The sequence below is a fragment of the Hemitrygon akajei genome, unplaced genomic scaffold (assembly GCF_048418815.1).
Source record: "Hemitrygon akajei unplaced genomic scaffold, sHemAka1.3 Scf000089, whole genome shotgun sequence".
Lineage (NCBI taxonomy): Eukaryota > Metazoa > Chordata > Chondrichthyes > Myliobatiformes > Dasyatidae > Hemitrygon > Hemitrygon akajei.
This window is the reverse complement of record NW_027331975.1, coordinates 1,839,371-1,860,616: the sequence shown is the minus strand read 5'-3', so window position 1 is coordinate 1,860,616 and position 21,246 is coordinate 1,839,371. Positions and strand designations below refer to the sequence as shown.

The 21,246-nt window shown below is 45.0% G+C and overlaps 1 protein-coding gene across 1 annotated transcript in view; it reads right to left on the bottom strand.

The window, feature by feature from the left end:
- Positions 1-4,494: 4,494 nt before the first annotated feature.
- The window catches only part of LOC140722783 (NACHT, LRR and PYD domains-containing protein 3-like), a 34,642-nt gene continuing 17,890 nt past the window's right edge, over positions 4,495-21,246 (bottom strand). Inside the window, exons 4-11 of the mRNA XM_073037452.1 lie at positions 18,067-18,132; positions 17,283-17,302; positions 11,326-11,930; positions 10,164-10,250; positions 9,838-10,008; positions 5,475-5,645; positions 5,152-5,319; positions 4,495-5,014 (exon numbers count right to left, since the gene is read on the bottom strand). Of these exons, the coding sequence (XP_072893553.1) occupies positions 4,927-5,014; positions 5,152-5,319; positions 5,475-5,645; positions 9,838-10,008; positions 10,164-10,250; positions 11,326-11,930; positions 17,283-17,302; positions 18,067-18,132 (1,376 nt within the window). The 3' untranslated portion in view covers positions 4,495-4,926. The remainder of the gene's footprint in view (positions 5,015-5,151; positions 5,320-5,474; positions 5,646-9,837; positions 10,009-10,163; positions 10,251-11,325; positions 11,931-17,282; positions 17,303-18,066; positions 18,133-21,246) is intronic.

Here is a 21,246-nt window from a genome sequence, read left to right as displayed (position 1 = left end):
TCAGAAACCAAGATGGTGAACATTCCACTATTGCGAGTAGGTATTTCTTAAGCAAGGAGCACAGGCTGCACGCGACACTCCAATTCTTGCCTCATAATATCGAGACGAAGTTGGAGTAGGAACACTTGACTCTGACGGGGATAAAAATTACTTGCTGAGAATATCAACTGAACCATTTCTGACTTGAACTGGTTGCCCTATTTACACGTGAACAGTGAACAGTGTTCCAGGCGACCGGAGAATTGGCACACGAGAAATTTCCAATAAATTATGAAAATCGCTATTTTGGAAGCATTTCTCTTTTAATTTTCCCCATTCATTACATTTATCCACGTTTTTTTTAAATTGCCATGGATTTTCGCACACATCGAGATCCATTAAATTGCACTGGATAATCCCGGCGTCCTCATAATTCTCCACATCGCCCAATTTCATCTCGCCCAGAACTTCAGAAAAAAAAAAAATAAAATGCCCGGTCCCGACCTTATCGACATGATCAATCCAGTCTATATCGTGACAGACGGGCTCCATTCTGTGCGGTACCGCACATGTGATTGCCTACTACCCTAAAAAGGAATAATTTATTGACAACATCTGTATTTTTCGCCTGACAACGATTGTTCAAATGCAAACTCGCAGGTCACTGTCTTTTCCAATCTTGAATTTATCCGAGATAATACTTATAATTTCATACTTTATAGGGAATTAGAGAATCGTTCCTGTTATTGCTGATGGACTAGACAGTTCAGAGAGATGGGGCAGAAAAGGAATAAAAGCGTGGGGAGGGATGGAGAGAGGAGGATATGGTGGGGAGAGAGAAGTGGAGGATGAGATGGAGAGAGAAGAGGGGACAGGGAGGGAGAGAGGGGATTGAGGGAGAGAGAGGCTGAGGGAGTGGGTCGTCTCCTCTCCTCCCCTTCTCTTTCTCCCCTCCCCTCCTCAATCTGATCCCTCCCTCTCCCCCACCCTGCAAAAGATGGTGATGATCCACGCCAAACAGCCCGCACCGACAATCCTCGCCTCCATCTTGTCCAGCAAGCTGCCGCCCACTCCTGCCATTGACGGGCCCCAGTGATGACACGTCCCCCTACTCCATGGGACAGTCGAGCGACCTGAGGCTCGGCCCGAAAGAAACATCAAGGCGGGATTTTGGAGACGGAGGGGGAAGGAGTTAACGGTGCTAGTCACATTCCTCCCCCGTGGGAATCCCCGAGTTCCTGCTCCCTTGTTACTAGCCGCCCTCTCCCACCCTCGGCTCCCGTCACTCCTGAAACACTCCGCTCTCTGTCCCCTCGCTCTTCCCTCTATCACCGCCCATCTTACCCTGGCTGGCGGCCATTTTGTGATGTTTACCATTGACAACCGCTCTCCCAGCATCGTAGAATGGCGCACATCCATTTCCTCACCTTCCACACACTTCCAGTTTATTCAATCTCAACTCCTCATCTCTCCTCTCCTTTCTCTCCCTCCTTGCTCTCCCAACTCTCCATTTAACCTTCTGCCGACAGCCATTTCGTGACAGTGTAAGCACACCCCTCCCCTTTCTTGCCGTCCGTCTTATTTACGAAGGAAATGTCACCACCAACTCTTCCTCCTCTATTGAGTAAGTCACTCCCCCACACTTCCCATCCTGTTCCTCCCCACCCTGTCCCATTATTCTCCCTCCCTCCCCGTCCCATCACTTCCCCTCCTTCCCCGTCACACCACTCCCCCCTCCCTCCGCATCCCATCTCTTCCGGTCCCTCCCCGCCCCATCATTCCCCTTCCTCCCGATCACATCACTCCTGCTCCGTTTCTGGCGTTTCACTCCTCCTCACCCCGTCTTTATCTTTTCCATTTCGGCCGCCAGTTTGTGACAGGAACTTCCGCCCCTCCCCTTGCCGTCCCCTATGGAGTCAGTGACTTCGACACGTTCACTGTCTCATCAGTCCACTCCTCGTCCCATCACTCCTTTTCCTCCTAAATCCCTCACCTCCTCCCCAAAACCAACATGTATATGTGTATGAGTGAATATCTGATATATACATTAGCTTATTCAATGACGAAATTGTTGGACTTAAAACATATATACAATGCACAAGGCGATATAAAACACAAATTAAAATGCTGATATTACAATCAATAACACACTCGATCCCGGGATTGTATCCAGGGGCACCGCATGTTCCTTCGCCATCGATTCTGAGTGTGACAGTGGCCATTGTAAGTCAGTATCTCACTCCATCCCTGGCGGCCACATTAACCAAGGATTCGCCATTTTAAATCAGCGCGTCCCTCCCTCTCTTGTGCTCACTTCTACCAAAGCCGTCACTCTCTCCCCAGCGGCCATTTCCAGAGAAGCGTCGGACATCCCACCTCTCCCGGAAGTTCCGGGAGGCTCCCGCATATTGATAGCGGCTCCCTGACGCCGGAATTTATATAAAATATCACGGAAATCGTTTTTTTTGGGAACGAGAGAGAGAGGGAAAGAGAGAGAGAGAGAGAGAGAGAGAGAGAGAGAGAGAGAGAGAGAGAGAGAGAGAGAGAGAGAGAGAGAGAGAGAGAGAGAGAGAGAGAGAGAGAGAGAGAGAGAGAGAGAGCCATGGCAGAGTACTGCAAAAACAGAAAATACAAAACGTACTTCACCCCAAACTACACTGAAGTTTACCCCTGCCTAATTAGGGGTCAAAATAATGGCAGTGTTGCTCGCTGCACTGTCTGCAACAGTGACTTTTCTATTGCCCCTGGTGGGTTACATCACTGTTGAGGTGAGTTTAACGGGTGTCATTCGTTCATTAGCATAGCTAACGCTATTTAAACTAGCTGGCTGGCTGCTAAGGAGCTACTCTATTGCAGACATCCCACCTCTCCCAGGAGTTCCGGGAGTCTCCCGCAAATTGATGGTGTCTGCTTCCCTGAAATGAGATTTTGCAGGGTGGGATTAATTGAAGTCAACGTGTCCTTCACTCCTTCTCTGCCGCTCACTTTAACCGAGGCGTCGCTCCCTCCTTGGTCCCATTTCAACCCGGCCGAACGGGGTCTCCTTCAGTCACCACATCTCTCCCTCCTTGGTCCCGTTTCAACCCGGCCGAACGGGGTCTCCTCAGTCACCACATCTCTCCCTTTTTCCCAACAAAATTAACGATGCTGACGGCCGTTTTCAATCGCAGTCTCACCCCCTCCCTTCCCGGCACCCACTTTAAACAAGTTATCACTAACCCTATACTGCCCCGTCAGACAGTTTAAGCGAAGCAGCGGCCATTTTATGTCAGAGCAATAGGTCATTTTACATTGCCCCATTACCCCCTCTCTCTTCTCAATGTGCCACTGACTGCATTTCGGCCACTTTACCCGGTGCGTCTCTCCCGCTCTGTTGACTGTCCATTACTCTCTCCCTGTCGGCCATTGTAACAAAGGTTTCAGAGACTATTTCAGATCTGGCCGCCACTCCCTCTGATTTGTCACCTCCTGGCGTCCATTTTCTCTCAGTGCATCCCTCCCTTCCTCCCTGGAAACCATTTTCAAAGAGCGCGTCACCTCTTCCCTATAGACAATGTTATTTTGGCGCGTCACTCTCTCCGTGGTATTAATTTTATTTTCTGGTTTTAATCCAGAATCCAATATTTAATCAGCACATAACTTTCCCCGCCACCCCCCCGTGATAATTTTCAGTCAGTGCAAAATCCCCACCCTGTCGGTTCATTTTAACTCTGCCTCTCTGTCCCACTCTCTTGTCAGTGTATCACTCCCTCCCTGTCGGCCATCAGAAACAAGGTGACCACGGCCATCTTAATTCGGCCCATCGACCCCTCCCTGGCGTCCATTCTCACTCAGCCCATCACTTTCTCACCGGAGACCATATTCAGTCAACCTTTCACTCCGTTCCTAGTGACCATTCTAAATCCTTCTGTCGCTCCCTCCCTATTCACCATTTTCAAACAGGAGCCCCTCGCAGGACAGACACACTCGACCACCCTCCCCTCGATAAGGAGACCGGGAACCGTACCCTGCATAACTTCCTGTGTGTTATGTGGACACCGGGAACCGGGTGCAATGAATCTCCCGGCGTTGGGACATGGAAACCATAAACCTCTCCCGCACGCACCCACCCCTCCCCCCATCTTCAGGAAGGCGCGCCGAAGGTCCTTCCGTCCGATCGTATCCACCGTCTCCGCCAAGAGATGAGCATCGTCAGTGTTACAAAGCCGTCAACATCCACACTACCCTCGACTTTCCGTGTAACTAATAAATCCACCGGCGTTCCCATCAGATTTCGTTAACCCCGCTCCGAGTTCTGTCAAATACAGAAATCAAGCGTCCCCGCCAATTTCCAAGATCCCATTCTCTTTGGCAATGAACTGAAAGGAGTTCCATTGGGAGATAGATGGTGTGAGTGAATGGGAAGGGTCAGATCCCACTGGGAGATCGGACGACAGGAGTGATTGGGAAGGGGTGCAGACGGTGGGGGTAAATGGGAAGGGGCGGGGCCCACTGGCAGGCAAACAGTGGGAGTGAATGGGAAGGGGTGGGGTCTATTGGAAGTTTGGACGACGCAAACGAATGGGTAGCGGTGCGTCCCGTTAGGAATGTGGATAGTTGGAGTGAATGGGAAGGGGTGGTGTCATTTGGGAGTGCGGATGGTGGGAATGAATGGGAAAGAATGGCATTTGATTGAGATCACGGTCACGTGGGAAGACTCGAATCCGCATATTCGGAGGAAGCTGCGCCACTGGACAACAGGCGGAAATACGTCACTACGAGAACGCTTCCGATGTCAATGAACTCAAGACTGGAGCCGGTTCCGTTAAAACCGTTGGGAATTACCCCGGGCGCGCGGCCATTAAATGTGAGCGGGGAGTTAAAGTGGAAGGGGAGTTAAAGCGGAGGGCGGGGAATCGGCCAGATTATCCCCATCCCGCGGGCGGGGATGTTCACACATTCAGATGTTCACAGATCCACTCTCAGTTCGGGTCTGGGTTCCTGCAGAGATCTTAGTTCCTTCCTCCCGGTCTCACTGAAAAGATTCTCCACAAGCCTGAAACAGATGACACGACAGTGTCAGTAACCGGGGACTGGGGTTAATGTTTCAAAAACACTCACAGACAAATATCACCAGAAAACCCGCGGATCCGCTGATATTTTATCACATTGAACATTAATGCAAACATTCACCAGATCCACTCCAGACTCGGGAGGGTCAGTATGAGCCGGCGGAGAGCGGGGACAGATCGGTCTGTCAGCGAGTTTGATTCCAGGATCAGCCACGTCAGTGATCGGTTTGTACTGAGAGCGGAGGCGAGATCCTCGGCACCAGAATCTGTGAGACCGACATTCATCAGCCTGGAGATGAGAGAGAGTGAGGGTGAAGGACACAGAGAGACAGGAGACAGTACAAATCCCCAGTGTTTATCAGTAACACAATTACTGATCACATTAATGTTCAGTGTCAGAAATCCAGTGACTGTAAACACAATCTCCCATAGTCTGGTACTTACCACAGTTCCTGTATTTTACACTCCGGGGTCCTCAGAGCCTCAGACACCAGTTTCACTCCTGAATCTCCCAGTTTATTATAACTCAGGTCCAGCTCCGTCAGAGATGGGTTTGTACTGAGAGCGGAGGCGAGATCCTCGGCACCAGAATCTGTGAGACCGACATTGTCCAGCCTGTAGATGAGAGAGAGTGAGGGTGAAGGACACAGAGAGACAGGATACGGTACACATCCCGAGTGTTTATCAGTAACACAATTAATGATTATTTTCTTCAGCACGACTGCGCAAGTCGGCCAGTGAGAACAGCGAGAAGAGTTTAAAAGGAAGACAGATTTACAGAGCGAGCGTCAGAGGAGCGGGCGACAGAGTAGGAAGGCTTTGGCTCAACAGGGCTTCGGCGATAAAGGGTCGAGGCGAGGTAGGTTATCTGTTGACAATACAGACAGAGAGTATGTGTGTGAGGCTGGTTTTCTGTGCTCTGTGTCAGATGTGGGAGATCCTGGAGACTCCCAGCCTCCTGGACGGCAACATCTGCACCAGGTGTGTCGAGCTGCAGCTCCTTAGGGACCGAGTTAGGGAACTGGAGATGCAGCTCGATGACCTTCGTCTGGTCAGGGAGAGGGAGGAGGTGATAGAGAGGAGTTACAGGCAGGTGGTCACACCGGGGTCACGGGAGACTGAAGAAATGGGTCACAGTCAAGAGAGGGAAGGGCAAGAAGCAGGTAATAGTGAGTACCCCAGTGGCTGTACCCCTTGACAATAAGTACTCTTGTTCGGGTACTGCTGGAGGGGGGTTGCCTACGGGGGTGATGAAGCAACTGTGCCCGTCCCTCTGGCACAGTGTCTGGCCCTGTGGCTCAGAAGGGTAGGGAAAGGAAGAGGAAGGCAGTAGTGATAGGGGGCTCTATAGTTTGGGGGTCAGAAAGGAGATTCTTTGAATGCAGGAAAGAAACGCACATGGTAGTTTGCCTCCTAGGTGCCAGGGTACGGGATGTTTCAGATGTCCTACAGTGGGAGGGAGAACAGCCAGAGGTCATGGTACATATTGGTACCAATGACATAGTAGGAAAATGGAAGAGGTCCTGAAAGAGTACAGAAGTAAGTTGAGAGGCAGGACCGCAAAGGTGCTAATCTCGGTATTAATGCCTGTGCCACGTGGCAATGAGAATAGGAATAGGATGAGGTGGAGGATAAACGTGTGGCTGAGGGATTGTAGCAGGAGGCAGGGATTCAGATTTCTGGATCTTTGGGACCTCTTTTGGAGCAGGTGTGAACTGCACAAAAAGGACGGGTTGCACTTGAATCCCTGGGCGACCAATATCTGGCGGGGATGTTTGCTGAGGCCACTGGGGAGGATTTAAACTAGAAGTGCTGGGTGGGGGCGAAGTGATGTGATGGAGGAAAGGTAGGTTGGCTCACAAATAGAGAAAATTTGGAGACAGTGCGAAAAAGAGGATAGGCAGGTGATAGAGAAGGGACGCGCTCAGACCGATGGTTTGAGATGTGTCTATTTTAATTTAAGGAGTATGATGAATAAAACGTATTACGAACAAAGCATATGAGCCTAGGAGAATGGATCAGTACTTGGAGATATGATGTTGTGGCCATTACAGAAACTTGGATGGTGCAGGGGCAGGAATGGTAACTTCAAGTGGCAGGTTTTAGATGTTTCAGGAAGGACATGGAGTATCTGTGGGTGGAAGTTAGTAACAGGAAGGGTTCGATAACTCTACTGGGTGTTTTGGAGAGACCACCCAACAGTAACAGGGACATCGAGGAGCAGATAGGGAGACAGTTTCTGGAAGGGAGTAATAATAACAGGGTTGTTGAAGTGTGAGATTTTAATTTCCCAAATATTGATTGGCATCTCCCTAGAGTGAGGGAATCAGATGGGGTGGAGTTTGTTAGGTGTGTTTAGGAGGGTTTCTTGACACAATATGTAGATAAACCTACAAGAGGAGAGACTGTAGTTGATCTGGTATTGGGAACTGAACTTGCCCAGGTGTCAGTTCTGTCAGTGGGTGAGCATTTTGGAGATAGTGATCACAATTCTATCTCTTTTACCATAGCATTAGAGAGGGATAGGAATAGGCAAGTTAGGGAAACCTTTAATTGGAGTAAGGAGAACTATGAGGCTATCAGGCTGGAACTTGTATGCATAAATTGGAAACAGATGCTCTCAGGAAAACGTACTGAAGAAATGTAGAAAATGTTCAGGGGATATTTGCATGAGGTTCTGAGTAGGTACTTTCCAATGAGACATGGAAAGGATGGTAGTGTACAAGATCCGTGGTGCACAAAGGCTGTTGTAAATCTAGTCAAGAAGAAAAGAAGAGCTTACAAAAGGTTCAAAAACGAGGTAGTGATATGAATCTGGAAGATTATAAGGCTAGCAGGAAGGAGCTTAAGAATGAAATCAGGAGAGCTAGAAGGGGCCTTGAGAAGGCCTTGGTGGACAGGATTAAGGAAAATCCCAAAGTATTCTGCAAGTATGTGAAGAGCAAGAGGATAAGATATGAGAGGATAGGACCAAACAAGTGTGACAATGGAAAAGTGCGTATGGAACCGGAGGAAATAGAGGAAGTATTTAATGAATCATTCACTTCAGTATTCGTGACGGAAAAGATCTTGGTTATTGTAGGGATGACTTGCAGTGGACTGCAAAGCTTGAGAGTGTAGATATTAAGAAAGAGGATGTGCTGGAGCTTTTGGAAAACATCAAGTTGGATAAGTCACCGGGAGATGGCGGGACGTACCCCAGGCTACTGTGGGAAGCGGGGGAGGAGATTGCTGAGACTCTGGCTATGATCTTTGCATCATGAGTGAGGACGGGAGAGGTTACGGAGGATTGGAGGGTCGGGGATGTTGTTCCCTTTTTCAAGAAAGGGAGTAGGGATCACCCAGGAAATAATACGCTAGTGAGGCTTACTTCAGTGGTTGGTAATTTGATGGAGAAGATCCTGAGGGGTAGGATTTATGAACATCTGGAGAGGCAAAATATGATTAGGAATAGTCAGCTTGGCTTTGTCAAAGGCAGATCGTGCCTTACGAGCCTGATGGATTTTTTTGAGAATATGACTAAACACATTGATGAAGGTAGAGCAGTAGATGTAGTGTATATGGATTTCAGCAAGGCATTTGATAAGGTACCCCATGCGAGGCTTATTGAGAAAGTTACGAGACATGGGATCCAAGGGAAGATTGCTTTGTGGATCCAGAACTGGCTTGCCCGCAGAAGGCAAATTGTTGTTGTAGGCGGGTCATATTCTGTATGGAGGCCGGTGACCCGAAATGTGCCTCAGGGATCTGTTCTGGGACCCCGAGTCTTTGTGATTTTTATAAATGACTTGGATAAGGAAGTGGAGGGATGGGTTAGTAAATTTCTTGATGACACCAAATTTGGGGGTGTTGTGGAATTGTGGAGGACTGTCAGAGGTTACAGCGGGACATTGATAGAATGCAAAACTGGGCTGTAAAGTGGCAGATGGAGTTCAACCCAGTTAAGTGTGAGGTACTTCACTTTGGTATGTCAAATGTGATGGCAGAATATAGTATTAATGGTAAGACTCTTGGCAGAGTGGTGGATCAGAGTGATCTTGGGGTCCGAGACCATCGGACACTCAAAATTGCTACGCAGGTTGACTCTGTGGTAAGAAGGCGTATGGTGTATTGGCCTTCATCAATCGTGGAATTGAATTTAGGAGCCAAGAGGTAATGTTGCAGCAATATAGGACGTTGGTCAGACCCTACTTGGAGTACTGTGCTCAGTTCTGGTCGCCTCACTATTAGAAGGACGTGGAAGCCATGGAGAGGGTGCAGAGGAGATTTACAAGGTAGTTGCCTGGATTGGGGAAAATGCCTTAGGAAAATAGGTTGATTAAACCCGGCCTTTTCTCTTGGGGTGACGGAGGATGAGAGGTGACTTGAAAGAGGCGTACAACGTAATGAGAGGCATTGATCATGTGGATAGTCAGAGGATTTTCCCCAGGGCTGAAATGGCTAGCCCAGGATGGCATATTTCTAAGGTGCTTGGAAGCAGCTACAGAGGAGATGTCGGCGGTAAGTTTTCCTTTTACGCAGGGAGTAGTGAGTGCGTGGAATGGACTGTCATCAACGTCGGCGGAGGCGGAACCTATAGGGTTTTTAAGAGACTCCTGGATGGCTACATAGAGCTCAGAAAATAGTGGCCTATGGGTAAAGCCTAGGTAGTTCTAATGTATGGACGTTTTCGGCACAGATTTGTGGGCCGAAGGGCCTATATTGTGCTGTATATTTTCTCTGTTTCTTTCTTTCTACTGATCACATTAGTGTTCAGTGTCAGACATCCAGTGACTGTAAACGCAATCTCCCACAGTCAAGTACTTACCCCAGTTTCTGTATTTTACACTCCGGGTTCCTCAGAGCCGCAGACACCAGTTTCACTCCTGAATCTCTCAGTTTATTACCACCCAGGTACAGCTCTGTCAGTAATGGGTTTGTACTGAGAGCGGAGGAGAGATCCTCGGCACCAGAATATGTGAGACCGACATCCCACAGCCTGGAGATCAGAGAGAGTGAGGGTGAAGGACACGGAGAGACAGGAGACGGTACAATTCCCCAGTGTTTATCAGTAACACAATTACTGATCACATTGATGTTCAGTGTCAGACACCCACTGACTATAAACACAATCTCCCATAGTCTGGTACTTACACCAGTTTCTGTATTTTACACTCCGGGTTCCTCAGAGCCGCACACACCAGTTTCACTCCTGAATCTCCCACGTCATTCTCCCGAAGTCTAAACACAAACAGACAGATTGATGAACAAAGTGATTCAAACCGTGTGTCTGACGGAATTACTCTCACTCGGATAATTCAGGAAACATTAAACCCTTCAGTAAATCACTGATCGGAGTTCCCATCACTGTCAATGTCCCTCACTGCCCAGCTCCAGTGTATTAACCGAATGTCAGCAATTTAGTCTATCGGTGTGACCCTGTAAACCCCACATATTCTGTCTCATTCCCCGATGGCTAAAAAAGTGTACCTGATGTGAAAGGGTCGGAAAGTGCAGGGATGAACGATGGGAGAAACTCCCAGAGTGAGGAAGATTTGTGAATGAGGCAATGTCGATGGAAGACAGTGGAAGAGATCCCACCTAAGCAAAAGGGATAGGAAGACAGATCCTGCAGGAGGAAGGGGCTGGGGATGAGAGATCCCATAGGAGGAAGGGAATGCGGATGAGAAGACCCAGACGAGTATACCGATGGGAAAAGATAATCCAATAAGATGAGATGATCCAGAAATAGATTGCAAGGGAGGGGTGGGTCTGAACTGTGGCCAACTATCAGGAGAGGAGAAGCGCCCATGGGGTCTGTGTATCTGGTAGTGAGCACAGTCACACAGGTGGACATGGTGAAAGTCACACACGGGGAAGGGCCGGGGAGGACAATCTCACAATGGTATTTCTCTCCTTCTCACTGGGACAGTCTGCTGACGGTCTCTTGTCTCTCACCGGGAAGTGGATGTGAATCTCTGACCCACCTGCTGCAGTCAGTGTCGGTCTGGGTGTCAGTAATAGTGAGAAGGAACATTGTCAATGGACGTGTCACAGGCAGGAAGAAACTCGGCATTCCTGTGATTTACTACCATTAAACCAATGGCCGTTGTTCACTGATCTGCTGAAGTCTCCAAAATCCCTTCACAAAGAACCACAGAACCCTCCCGTCCTTGGGAAATTACTGACCGATCCCAAAATCATTTGTCACAATTCTTCACAATCTGATTTACTACAGTTCAACCCAAATTCCTTTACATTGAAACAACACAATCGAACAGTTTCACAGTTCAGAGTGAGAGATAAATCAAGTTACCTCAACTCCTGGCACTTGTGCAGCACAGGTCCCAGCCGCTGGATTCCTTCACACTGAATCTGGCAGTTCTCCAGGTCGAGTTGTTTTATTGTATCACAGAGTCCGATGACATGAGACAGGACCGCGCAGTCAATTGGGGTCAGTGTCTTTTCACGGAATGAAAGTGATTCCACTGATCCCAGTGCGGCCTGAGCCAGTCCACGATTCTGAGACTCAAACAGGTAATGCAATGTGTTCAGGAGGCTCCTTTTACCAGCTTCACTCTCTGTGTTTCCACTCTGGCGTTTAACCGCCTCCTTCACCCAGTCAATCATCCGGCAGGTTGTTTCATTTGGAAATGGACCCAAAATCTCCTCCAGGCCCCGAGCTGTCATTGGGGAGGAGAGACCAGCAACAAAACGGAGAAATACCTCAAATCGCCCATCTGTCGTGTTGTGGGCTTCAGTGAGGAATTTCAGGATATCCCCGGGATTTGGATTAATGAATTGTGCGACTGCAGCTACAAACTCTTGGATGGTGAGGTGTGGGAATGTGTACATCACGCTCCGGGCAGAATTCTCTTTCTCCAAAAGCTCCATCAGGAACCCGGACAGGAACTGGGAAGGCTGCAGATTGTACTTGATCAAATCTTCATCTGTAAACACAATCTTCTTCTCAGACACTCCTCTGAAGGCCATCTGACCAACCCTGAGTAACACATCACGGGGGCTCTCAATCTCACGGCCATGGTTTTTCAGGATGTTGTAAATATAGTAGGAATACAGTTGAGTGATGGTCTTGGGAACTCGCTGCGGGCCCCTGACTCTTTGTGTGAAGAAGGGGCCCAGTACCAGAGCGAGGATCCAACAGTAGGAGGGATTGTAGCTCATCGTATACAGGATCTCGTTCTCCTTCACGTGTTTGAAAACAGCAGCTGCCACCGTCTGATCTTCAAAATACCTGATGAAATATTCCTTCCGTTCCTCACCAACAAATCCCAAGATTTCAGCCCACACACTGATCTCAGCCTTTTCCAATAAATGTAACGCAGTGGGGCGGGTGGTCACCAGCACTGAACACCCTGGGAGCAGCTTGCCCTGGATTAAACTGTACACAATGTCAGACACCTTGCACTTGAATTCAGGATCTGTGCATGTGGACGGAGGTTCTATGTCTGTCCGACTGTCAGTAAAAACAATTTTGTCATTGAATTCATCCAAACTATCGAATATAAATAGCAATCCCTCTGGGTTCTTCCAGACCTCTCTCAGGGTATTCCCAAAGTAAGGATACTGATCAAGAATCAGTTCCCTCAGGTTTAGTCTGCAGTTAATGAAATTTAAATCCCGGAATTTGAAACTGAAGACAAACTGGAATTGTTGGTATATTTTCCCCGCGGCCCAGTCATAAACAATCTTTTGTACCATTGTTGTTTTCCCGACCCCCGGGACTCCGGCCACTGCTGCCGAAATCCCAGATTTGGATTTACTTCGGGAAGAGCTGCTCTGGAACAACTGATCAGTCCGGATTTTTTCCAGCTTTCTGCGGGAATGTCTCTCTCTCAGTTCTTCATGTTGTCTGCCTCTTGCCAGCAGCTCATGTTCCACCAGTGTCCGATCTCGAACAGTAGAAATGACCGTGAGCTCAGCGTATCGATCAACCAGCTGGAAAATCTTCACATTGTCCCTCATCAGGATCGTATTCACTCTCAGTGTTGCAGTTTGTACCCGCAGAGTCTGCCTGTGTTTCTGTTGAACATCTTCCATGGAAACAAAGAACATTGTCAAAAAATTAAATAACTCTACTGACAAAGAACTTTATAACTGCATTTCAACATTCAGTGTTTGAGATTACATGAATTAAATTCATACTTCCATGGATATTAGGACAAAGTAAGATTCTGTTCACAGGCACCAGAGTTGACAGTGATGACTGTCCCAGAAAATATCCAATCCTCATATTCTGACACTAATTACTTGTGAAGGTGAGCATTACCCTGATATTCTATTCCAATCCTTTCTGCACTCCCGTTACAACAACATTTCACTATATCTAAAGCATTGTTTACATCATTAACAGGCAATGTTAATGTTGATCTGGTGTGGAAATATGGAGAGCAGGATACTGCATTTTGGCAAAGCTACACATTGGGGAGTCACAGGTGTCCACTGCTCTTGCATCAAAACAGTAACAGAATATGCGGGAAGTACTCAAGTCGGGCAGCAACTGTGGAGAGAATCACAGTGATGTTTCGGATTGATAACCCATTGGAACGACAAGAATGTAAAAGGGTAGTTTTCAGTCTCAGTGATGGAGGAGCGGAGGAAAGATGGAAAGGATTCTCCGTGATTCCTTAAGCGTCTCACTGGTATACATCGTGTGCGTGGAGAGGGTGGTGAATTCTTGGCATCTGCTACTGATCAGTCTGGCAGGTGGAGTGTAGGGCACTGTATTATGCTGCCTCCGCCGATCAGAGTTGACCATGGATGTTGCGTCCCAGCTGACTAAATTCGCAAGCCAGGACACTCTTCCATTGGTTAACATCCTCTCTTATGATAGTGTCTTCCTTTTTATGGGTTATGCTTTCATTTCCGTTCAGTGATGTGTACCCTTTATCTGGATTGCTTATGCTTGTATGGGGTGCTGAATCCTCCTTGCGTTGATGAAAATATATCGTTAGAACTAATTGTGGATTTCAGAGAAGGCAAGATGAGGGGACACAACACACCAGTCCACATAGAGGGATCTGATGTGGAAAGAGTGAGCAATTTCAGATTCCTGGCTGTCAATATCTCCGAGTATCTAACCTGGACCCAATATATCGATGCAGCTACAGAGAAGGCACAACAGTGGCTATATTTCATTAGGAGTTTCCAACATCACTCGAATATTTCTACAGGTGTGACTTGCAGAGCATTGTAACTGGCTGCATCACCGTCTGGTTCATGGGGACTACTGTACGGGATCGGAGTAACGTGCACATTCAACGATTCTGGAACAACTTCTCCTCTGCCATCCATTTTCTGAATGGATATTGAACCCAACGATAGTGACTCACTAAACTCTTTTTTATTCTATTTCTACACAAATTATTTAATTTAATTTCATAGAATCACACAGACATGCATAGCTATATATGCTATATATGGTTTCTTTAGAAATTAGTTCCATTATTTGAATTAACTGTTTTTGTTTTACTGATGCAAGAACAGCTAATTTCCAATCATCCCTGTACAGCCGTGTCAAGGTATCATTCGTTTACTTTGTTTTTCTAATTTGATGCAGTGATTTTTGTCCGTTTCGGTAACTTAGAAAGCGGATTTAAAACTAGACAAAACCATAGTGGGCCTTGTATTCGCTCTGGAAAATGCCTCCATTTACAAAATACAAACCGTTTGTATTCTGATAACAGTAATTGTTCCTTTGTGGTTGTTAATTGGGTGATTATTGTACGCCAATTCTTCATCAGATGTTGTAGAAATTTCACAAAGACATCTGTCCAAAAATTATTTAACTTTATAGAAGACCAAAACTTTAAGGTAGTTAAGGTAGCCACCTCACGTTGCATTTATCACAGGTGGGATTTATATTAGAAAAAATATATGCGCTAGATTATCTTTTGACATATGCGCCTTGTGCACTACCTTGAACTGAATCAAGGAGTGACGGGCGCAGATAGATGAATTGTTAACTAAACGATAAATTTTATTCCATTAATCAGCTGAAAATGACTCCTGAAGTTCCAATTCCCAAGCACATTTAACCTTATCATTAGACATAATTTGTAAATGTAATATTATCATAATAGTAATTATAATATAATTTATAATATATAAATTTCTACAACACCTAATGAAACATTGGCATACAATAATCGCCCTATTAACAACCACAAAGGAACAACCACTGTTATCAAAATAAAAGGGGGCATTTTCCAGAGCGAACACAAGGCTGTTTATATATAATAACCATCAATCCTTTCTGAAGTGGTTTAAGCTGAAAAATAGCATCTATCATATTTGGTAAATGAACAAATAGATAATTCGGTAACAAATCGTGTAAAAAATTCCTAATTTGTAAATATCTAAAAAATCGTGCATTAGATATATCATAGTTATCCAATAACTGCGAAAAAGACATTAAACGATTCTTTAAAAACAAATCTAAAAAAGTTTTTATTCCCTTAATTTTCCATGTTAAAAAGACCTTATCCAGAATTGATAGTTTGAAAAAAAAAACAGTAAAGATGGATATGACTAGAGAGAACAAAGTTTTTTGAACGTTATCAAAAATCATACGTTTGGACCTACAACCTAATTCACTTGCGGCAATCTTTGGGATCACTCCAAAGGAAGCAAGAAATGTTCCTGCTTCCTCTCAACGTATGAAAGCTTTTTCAACTTTATTGGCCAGGAGAGATATTTTGTTGTATTGGAAGGATCCCAATCCATCCACTCTGTTTTTTTTTGGCTCTCCTCCATTATGTCATGTTTAAGCTTGGAGAAATTTAGAAGTCGGACGCTTGATGCATCTATTAACTTTGAGCATACCTGGCGACCTTTCATTCAATATTTCCATATGCTCTAATTTTCTTTTTGTACTTTTTTAGGTAACTTTTTTCCTTCTCTGCGAAGTTTCAGAATTGACCAGAAAGATTTTTCCTTTCTTTGGTAATTATATCCTCAAAATGAACTGCCCAATCCTCTTTTTTTTGTTTGTTTGTTTTAGGTTAGTTTAGTGGTTTCTTTTTTCTTTCTCAATAATGGAAATTTGTGTCTTTTTTATGAATTGTTAAGTGGAGCTACGGTTCCTTTTTTATATTCACTTAATATTATACTATACATGATTTTGACAGTGTATATTCCTTTCTTTATTTGTACTTTTATTAAAATGCATTTCATATAACTTCTCTGATTTGTATCTATCCTTATATTTTTTAAATTAATAAAAGAAAATTGAAAATGAAAAATTTCACAAAGATTGGGTGCATCTTACATATATTAGGAAATTATCTTAAACAGGCGAGGGATAGAATCAAATGATAGGCTATATAATATTGAAAGTTTTCTGCTTTCCCAGGTATTGCTATAGAATTACATAATCTTTTAACAGTTGTTGCTTAAATCCGTTCATACCCAAGCTGTATTCTTACCACTCTTCTGTATGTCTTTTGTGGGCATCTAAGTGAGCGGTAATTAGTTCCGAGATGCACGATGTTACATTTTTATATATAAAATTGTCTTATTATTAAGAAGCCAATAATAACATAGTAGGTGACCATTTAGTAGTCTTAGAAATGCAGAATTAAATCTGTCCTTGAGGCTGGTGGTACATACCTTCAGCCTTTTATATCTTCTGCCCCATGGGAATATGAAAGGGGGAATGTTTGTGGTGTGTTAGGGATCAGCAGCGAGGCTTTGGGCGGGGCAAGTAGCGTCTTGCTAACTTGATTGAATTCTTCCAGGAAGGGACAAAGGTGATGGATGAAGTTACACATGGATATTGTCTGCTTGGATATTATTTGGGTGTTTGACAAGATCCCACATGGGAGGCTCATAGGGAAAATTATCATGCTTGAGAATACTGGTACCCATCCTGGCTGGCGAGGACCCACACTGGGAGAAATTTCTTTCGCTGGCGGGTGGTGAATCTGAGAAATTATTGTCATTGACAGCTGAGGAAAACAAGCAGTTGAGTATATTTAAAATGCAGGTTGATATGTTCCTGATTAGGAAGAGTGTCAACATTTACTGTGATAATGGGGTAGAGAGGAATTGAAGAGCAAATTCACTGAGCCGGTTGGCTTAATTCTGCTCCTGGATCTTATGGTTTTAGGGAGCATCTGGAGTATTGTATTCACTTCTGATTGTCCAGCTCTTGCAAGGATTGGAGAGGGTGCAGAACAGGTTCATCAGGGTGTTGCCTGGATTCGGTGGCATGTGCTACAAGTAGAGCTTTGATAAACTTGGGTTGTTTACCCTGCTGGTAGAAAAGAGATCTGAAAGAAGTGTGTAAGATTAAGAGATAAGAGTTTATGTGCACAGCCAGCAATTTGTTTTTTTTACATATGGCTGGTGTCTAGTACCAGAGGGCATTTGCTTAAGGTGAGATGGGGTAAATTTACAGCACGTGGGGAGTTTTTCACATGGTAGTGGGTGCCTGTAATTTATTGCCTTGGTCATGTTTGAGGCAAATATGATATAGATTCTCCTAGATATACACATGAAATGTGCAGTAAATGCGGGGATATGGTCAATAATATAAAAGAGGATACCAAAATATTTTTAAGAGTAAAAAAAAGTGAGAGAGTCAACATTGGACTGCTGAAAAATGATGTTGTAGATGTAGTAATGGGTGAAAAGGAAATGTCAGACATCTTTGGAAGTCACTAGCAGAATTACAAAATGTAAAGGGCATCCATGAACAGTTTTGAGTGCAGCTGCTATTACGAGGGAGAAGGTGGTTCCGTATTTGAAAGGTCGAAGATAGGAAAGTCACCTGGACTGGGTCATAGAGTGTATCAGGAGCCTGCCTGGGGTGTGTGGGCAGTCCCAGAGCGGGAGGACCTGGAGTGAAGGTTCCAGCAGAACCAACAGCTGGATTAGTAGAAAAATACATTGCAGAATATTCAGGCTGCAACGAGAGATTCTCTGAATTGTAACCTGAACAGAGATCAGTGAATTAATGGTGAATTTTGATTTCCAGGTTCTACCAAGTCGCTGTCACTGAGATCTGGTTTGAACTTTGCATTTCATCACTCACCGTTCAGTTGAGGGGGTATTTCAGATAACCCTTGGGCGATGATCATGTATTTCTGAGGATCGGGACCTGTTTAAATAAAAAAAAATGTCCATGAAAACAGAACTAAAATAATTAAAACTGTTTATTTCAATGTGCCCTTGTGTTCAATGCGTGGTTTTAACATACCGAGTTCCTGTATTTCCCTCAGTATTCTGTCCAACTTGGGTAACTCAGTCCTCCATGTCACAAAGGATTCCCACATCGCCCTCCGGGCCCGGGAGCCTTTGCCCATCACCAAACTGAGGAAGAGTCTGGAACTCTCTGTCCGGTTTCCCTTCTCTGTCAGTTCAGTGATTTTCTATAAAAGGGAAACAGTGTATTTATTGTGGAGCAGCCAGACAGACATGGGGAATGTGCAGGAAAGTATCTGTTCATGGCCCCGGTAGCTTCAGAACAGATGCAGTCACTGGGCTGCTGCCTCATCCTCCCTGGGTTCAGTCATTAACAGAGAAACAGTAACTGAAGGAAATTCTAAATCAATAGTGTGTAAGAATAAGGATTCACTGACACCCTGTAACTTGATTAATTTACTTGTCCATCAATGTGCAACATTACATCAATAAGATGTGACAACATGAGCGGAAAAGAGGGTAAAGCAAGAGAGCAAAAACTGGATGGTGGGCATCACTGAATCGTGGCTGAAAGAAGATCATATTCCGGAGCTTAAATCCAAGTATAAATATTGAATCGAAGGACAGGCAGGTAGGTGAAAGTATTGCGTTGACTCCGTTGTCATTAAAAATGAAACGTCCTGAGAAAGAGGTGATATCGGATTGGACGATATAGATGTTAAAAAACTGTATAGGTAAAATGACCCTGATGGAAATTATATACAGGCCTGTTTACAGTAGCCAGGATGTGAGCTACAAATTGCAACGGGAGAGAGAAGAGGCATGTAAGAATGTGAATGATAAAATTATCCTGGGGCAATTTGAATATGCAGGTAGCTTTGGAAAATCAGGTCGGTGCTGAATCCTGAGTCAGGGAAATTGTAGAATGCCTATGAGATGGCTTTTGAGAGAAGCTTATGATTGAGCCCACTATAGGAAAGGCGGATCTAGTTCTGTGTTGTGTATTGCACAGGATTTGATCAGGAAGCTCAAGGTAAATAAACCGTTAAGAGGCAGTGATCATAAAATAAAGGAACTCGCACTGCAGTTTGAGAGGGAGAAGGTAAAGTTAGATGTATCAGTGTTTCAGTGGAATAAAGGAAGTACAGAGGTATGAGAGAGGAGCTGGGCAAAAAAGTAAATTCGAAAATGACACTAACAGGGTCAATAGCAGAGCAGGGATGGCCGATTTTTCTCGGAGCCAATTCAGAAGGCGCAGGACAAATGATCACAAACATGCAGAATTATTCTAAAGGGAGGATGATCAACCGTGGCTGACGAGGTAGTCAAAGCAGCACAAAAGCAAAGGAGAGGGCACAGAATATTACAAAATATAATAGAAAGCTGGAGAGCTGGGATGTTTTTACAAACCAACAGAAGGCAATGAAAATGCTGTAATTAGAGAAAATATGAAATATGAAGGTAGGATAGCGAATAACGTAAAATAGCTTAACTAAAGGTCCGTATGATATATGAAGAGTGAAATAGAGGAAAGTGGATATTGGGGCACTGGAAAATGACAGTAGAGAGGCACTGTCAGGGGACAAGGAAATGGCGGAATTTATTAGTACGTATTTTGCGTCAGCATTCACTGTAAAAAAAAAAACACTAGAACGTGCCAGATACTTGAGAATGTCAAGCGGCAGAAGTGAATGTATTTGTAATTATTACTGAGAAGGCGCTCGGGAAACTGCATGTTCTGAAGATAGATAAGTTCAGACCAATCGCACCCGATTGCTTCTGAAAGAGGAGTCCGATAAAGATTGTGGAGATATTAGTAATAATCGCTCAAGATATCACTAGAGTTTGGAATGGTTCCGGAGGACCGACCATTTTAAATTAGAGGCCAATTAGTCTGATCAGCGTTTGGGAAGATGCCAGCAGTGATAATGGATGATGTTTTCGGGGTATTTGGACGCACATGATTAAAAAAAAGACCAAAATCCATGGAATGGAATCTTGCCTGACGGAACTGTTGGAACTTTTTGAGAGAATAGCATGCTGGGTCGACAACGGAGCCAGTGCAACTTGTTCACTTGGACTTCCCGAGGACCTTTGACTAGGTGCCCCACATGACGCCATTTAACAAGACAAGGGCCGACAGTAGGACAAGAAATACACTAACATGGATAGAGGATCCATGTTATTCTCCAGACAGAATTTGTCTAACTGTCAAGAAGCACAAAATGGGAACAAATAGGACTTTTTTCTTGTTGGATGTTGGTGACCGGAGGTGTTTTGCAGTGGTTGGTTTTGGGACAGTTTCTTTTTCCGTTCTGTCAATGATTTTAAGGTTTTATGGCCCAGATTGCGCGCATTACGAAGATATGGGGAGTGCGAACAAGCGTTGAGGAAGCAGGGATTTCGCGGGAGGACTTACGCTGATGAAAAAATAGACAAATCAGTGGCAATTGGAATATACTATAGGGAGGTACATGGCTATACACTTTGGCAGAAATAATGAAGTCGTACACTATTTTTTAGAGTTGTAAAGAGTCTCAGGAGTCTTAGCGCAGGATTCCATGCAGTTTGCGTCGGTGTTAGGAAAGGCAAAAACAAATGTTAGCATTAATTTCGAGAGGAGTAGAATATAAGAACAAGCACTAGCTAGACCACACTTGCATATTGTGAGCGGTTTTAGTTTCCTGATGAGAGAAAATATGTGATAGCATTGTGGAAAGTCCAGAGAGGAATCAAAACTAACAGAAGCAGTGATATTAAACCAGATTTTGATGGGAATGGATCCTGGATGCACCTGTACTGGCTGGAGTGTGGAAGGATGAGGGGAAATCTAATTGTAACCTATGGAATATCGAAAGGCATTGAGAGGATGTGGAGATCCTCTCAATTTTCACTGACAGCTGCGGAGACCAGGTCACTGGGTATATTTAAAACAGAGGTTGGTATCTTCTTGATTAATCAGGTCAGCAAAGTTCACTGGGAGAAGGCAGGAGAATGGAGTTGAGAGGGATAGTAAATCACCTATGATGTAATGGCGGAACAGAATCGATGGGCCTAATAGCCTATTTGT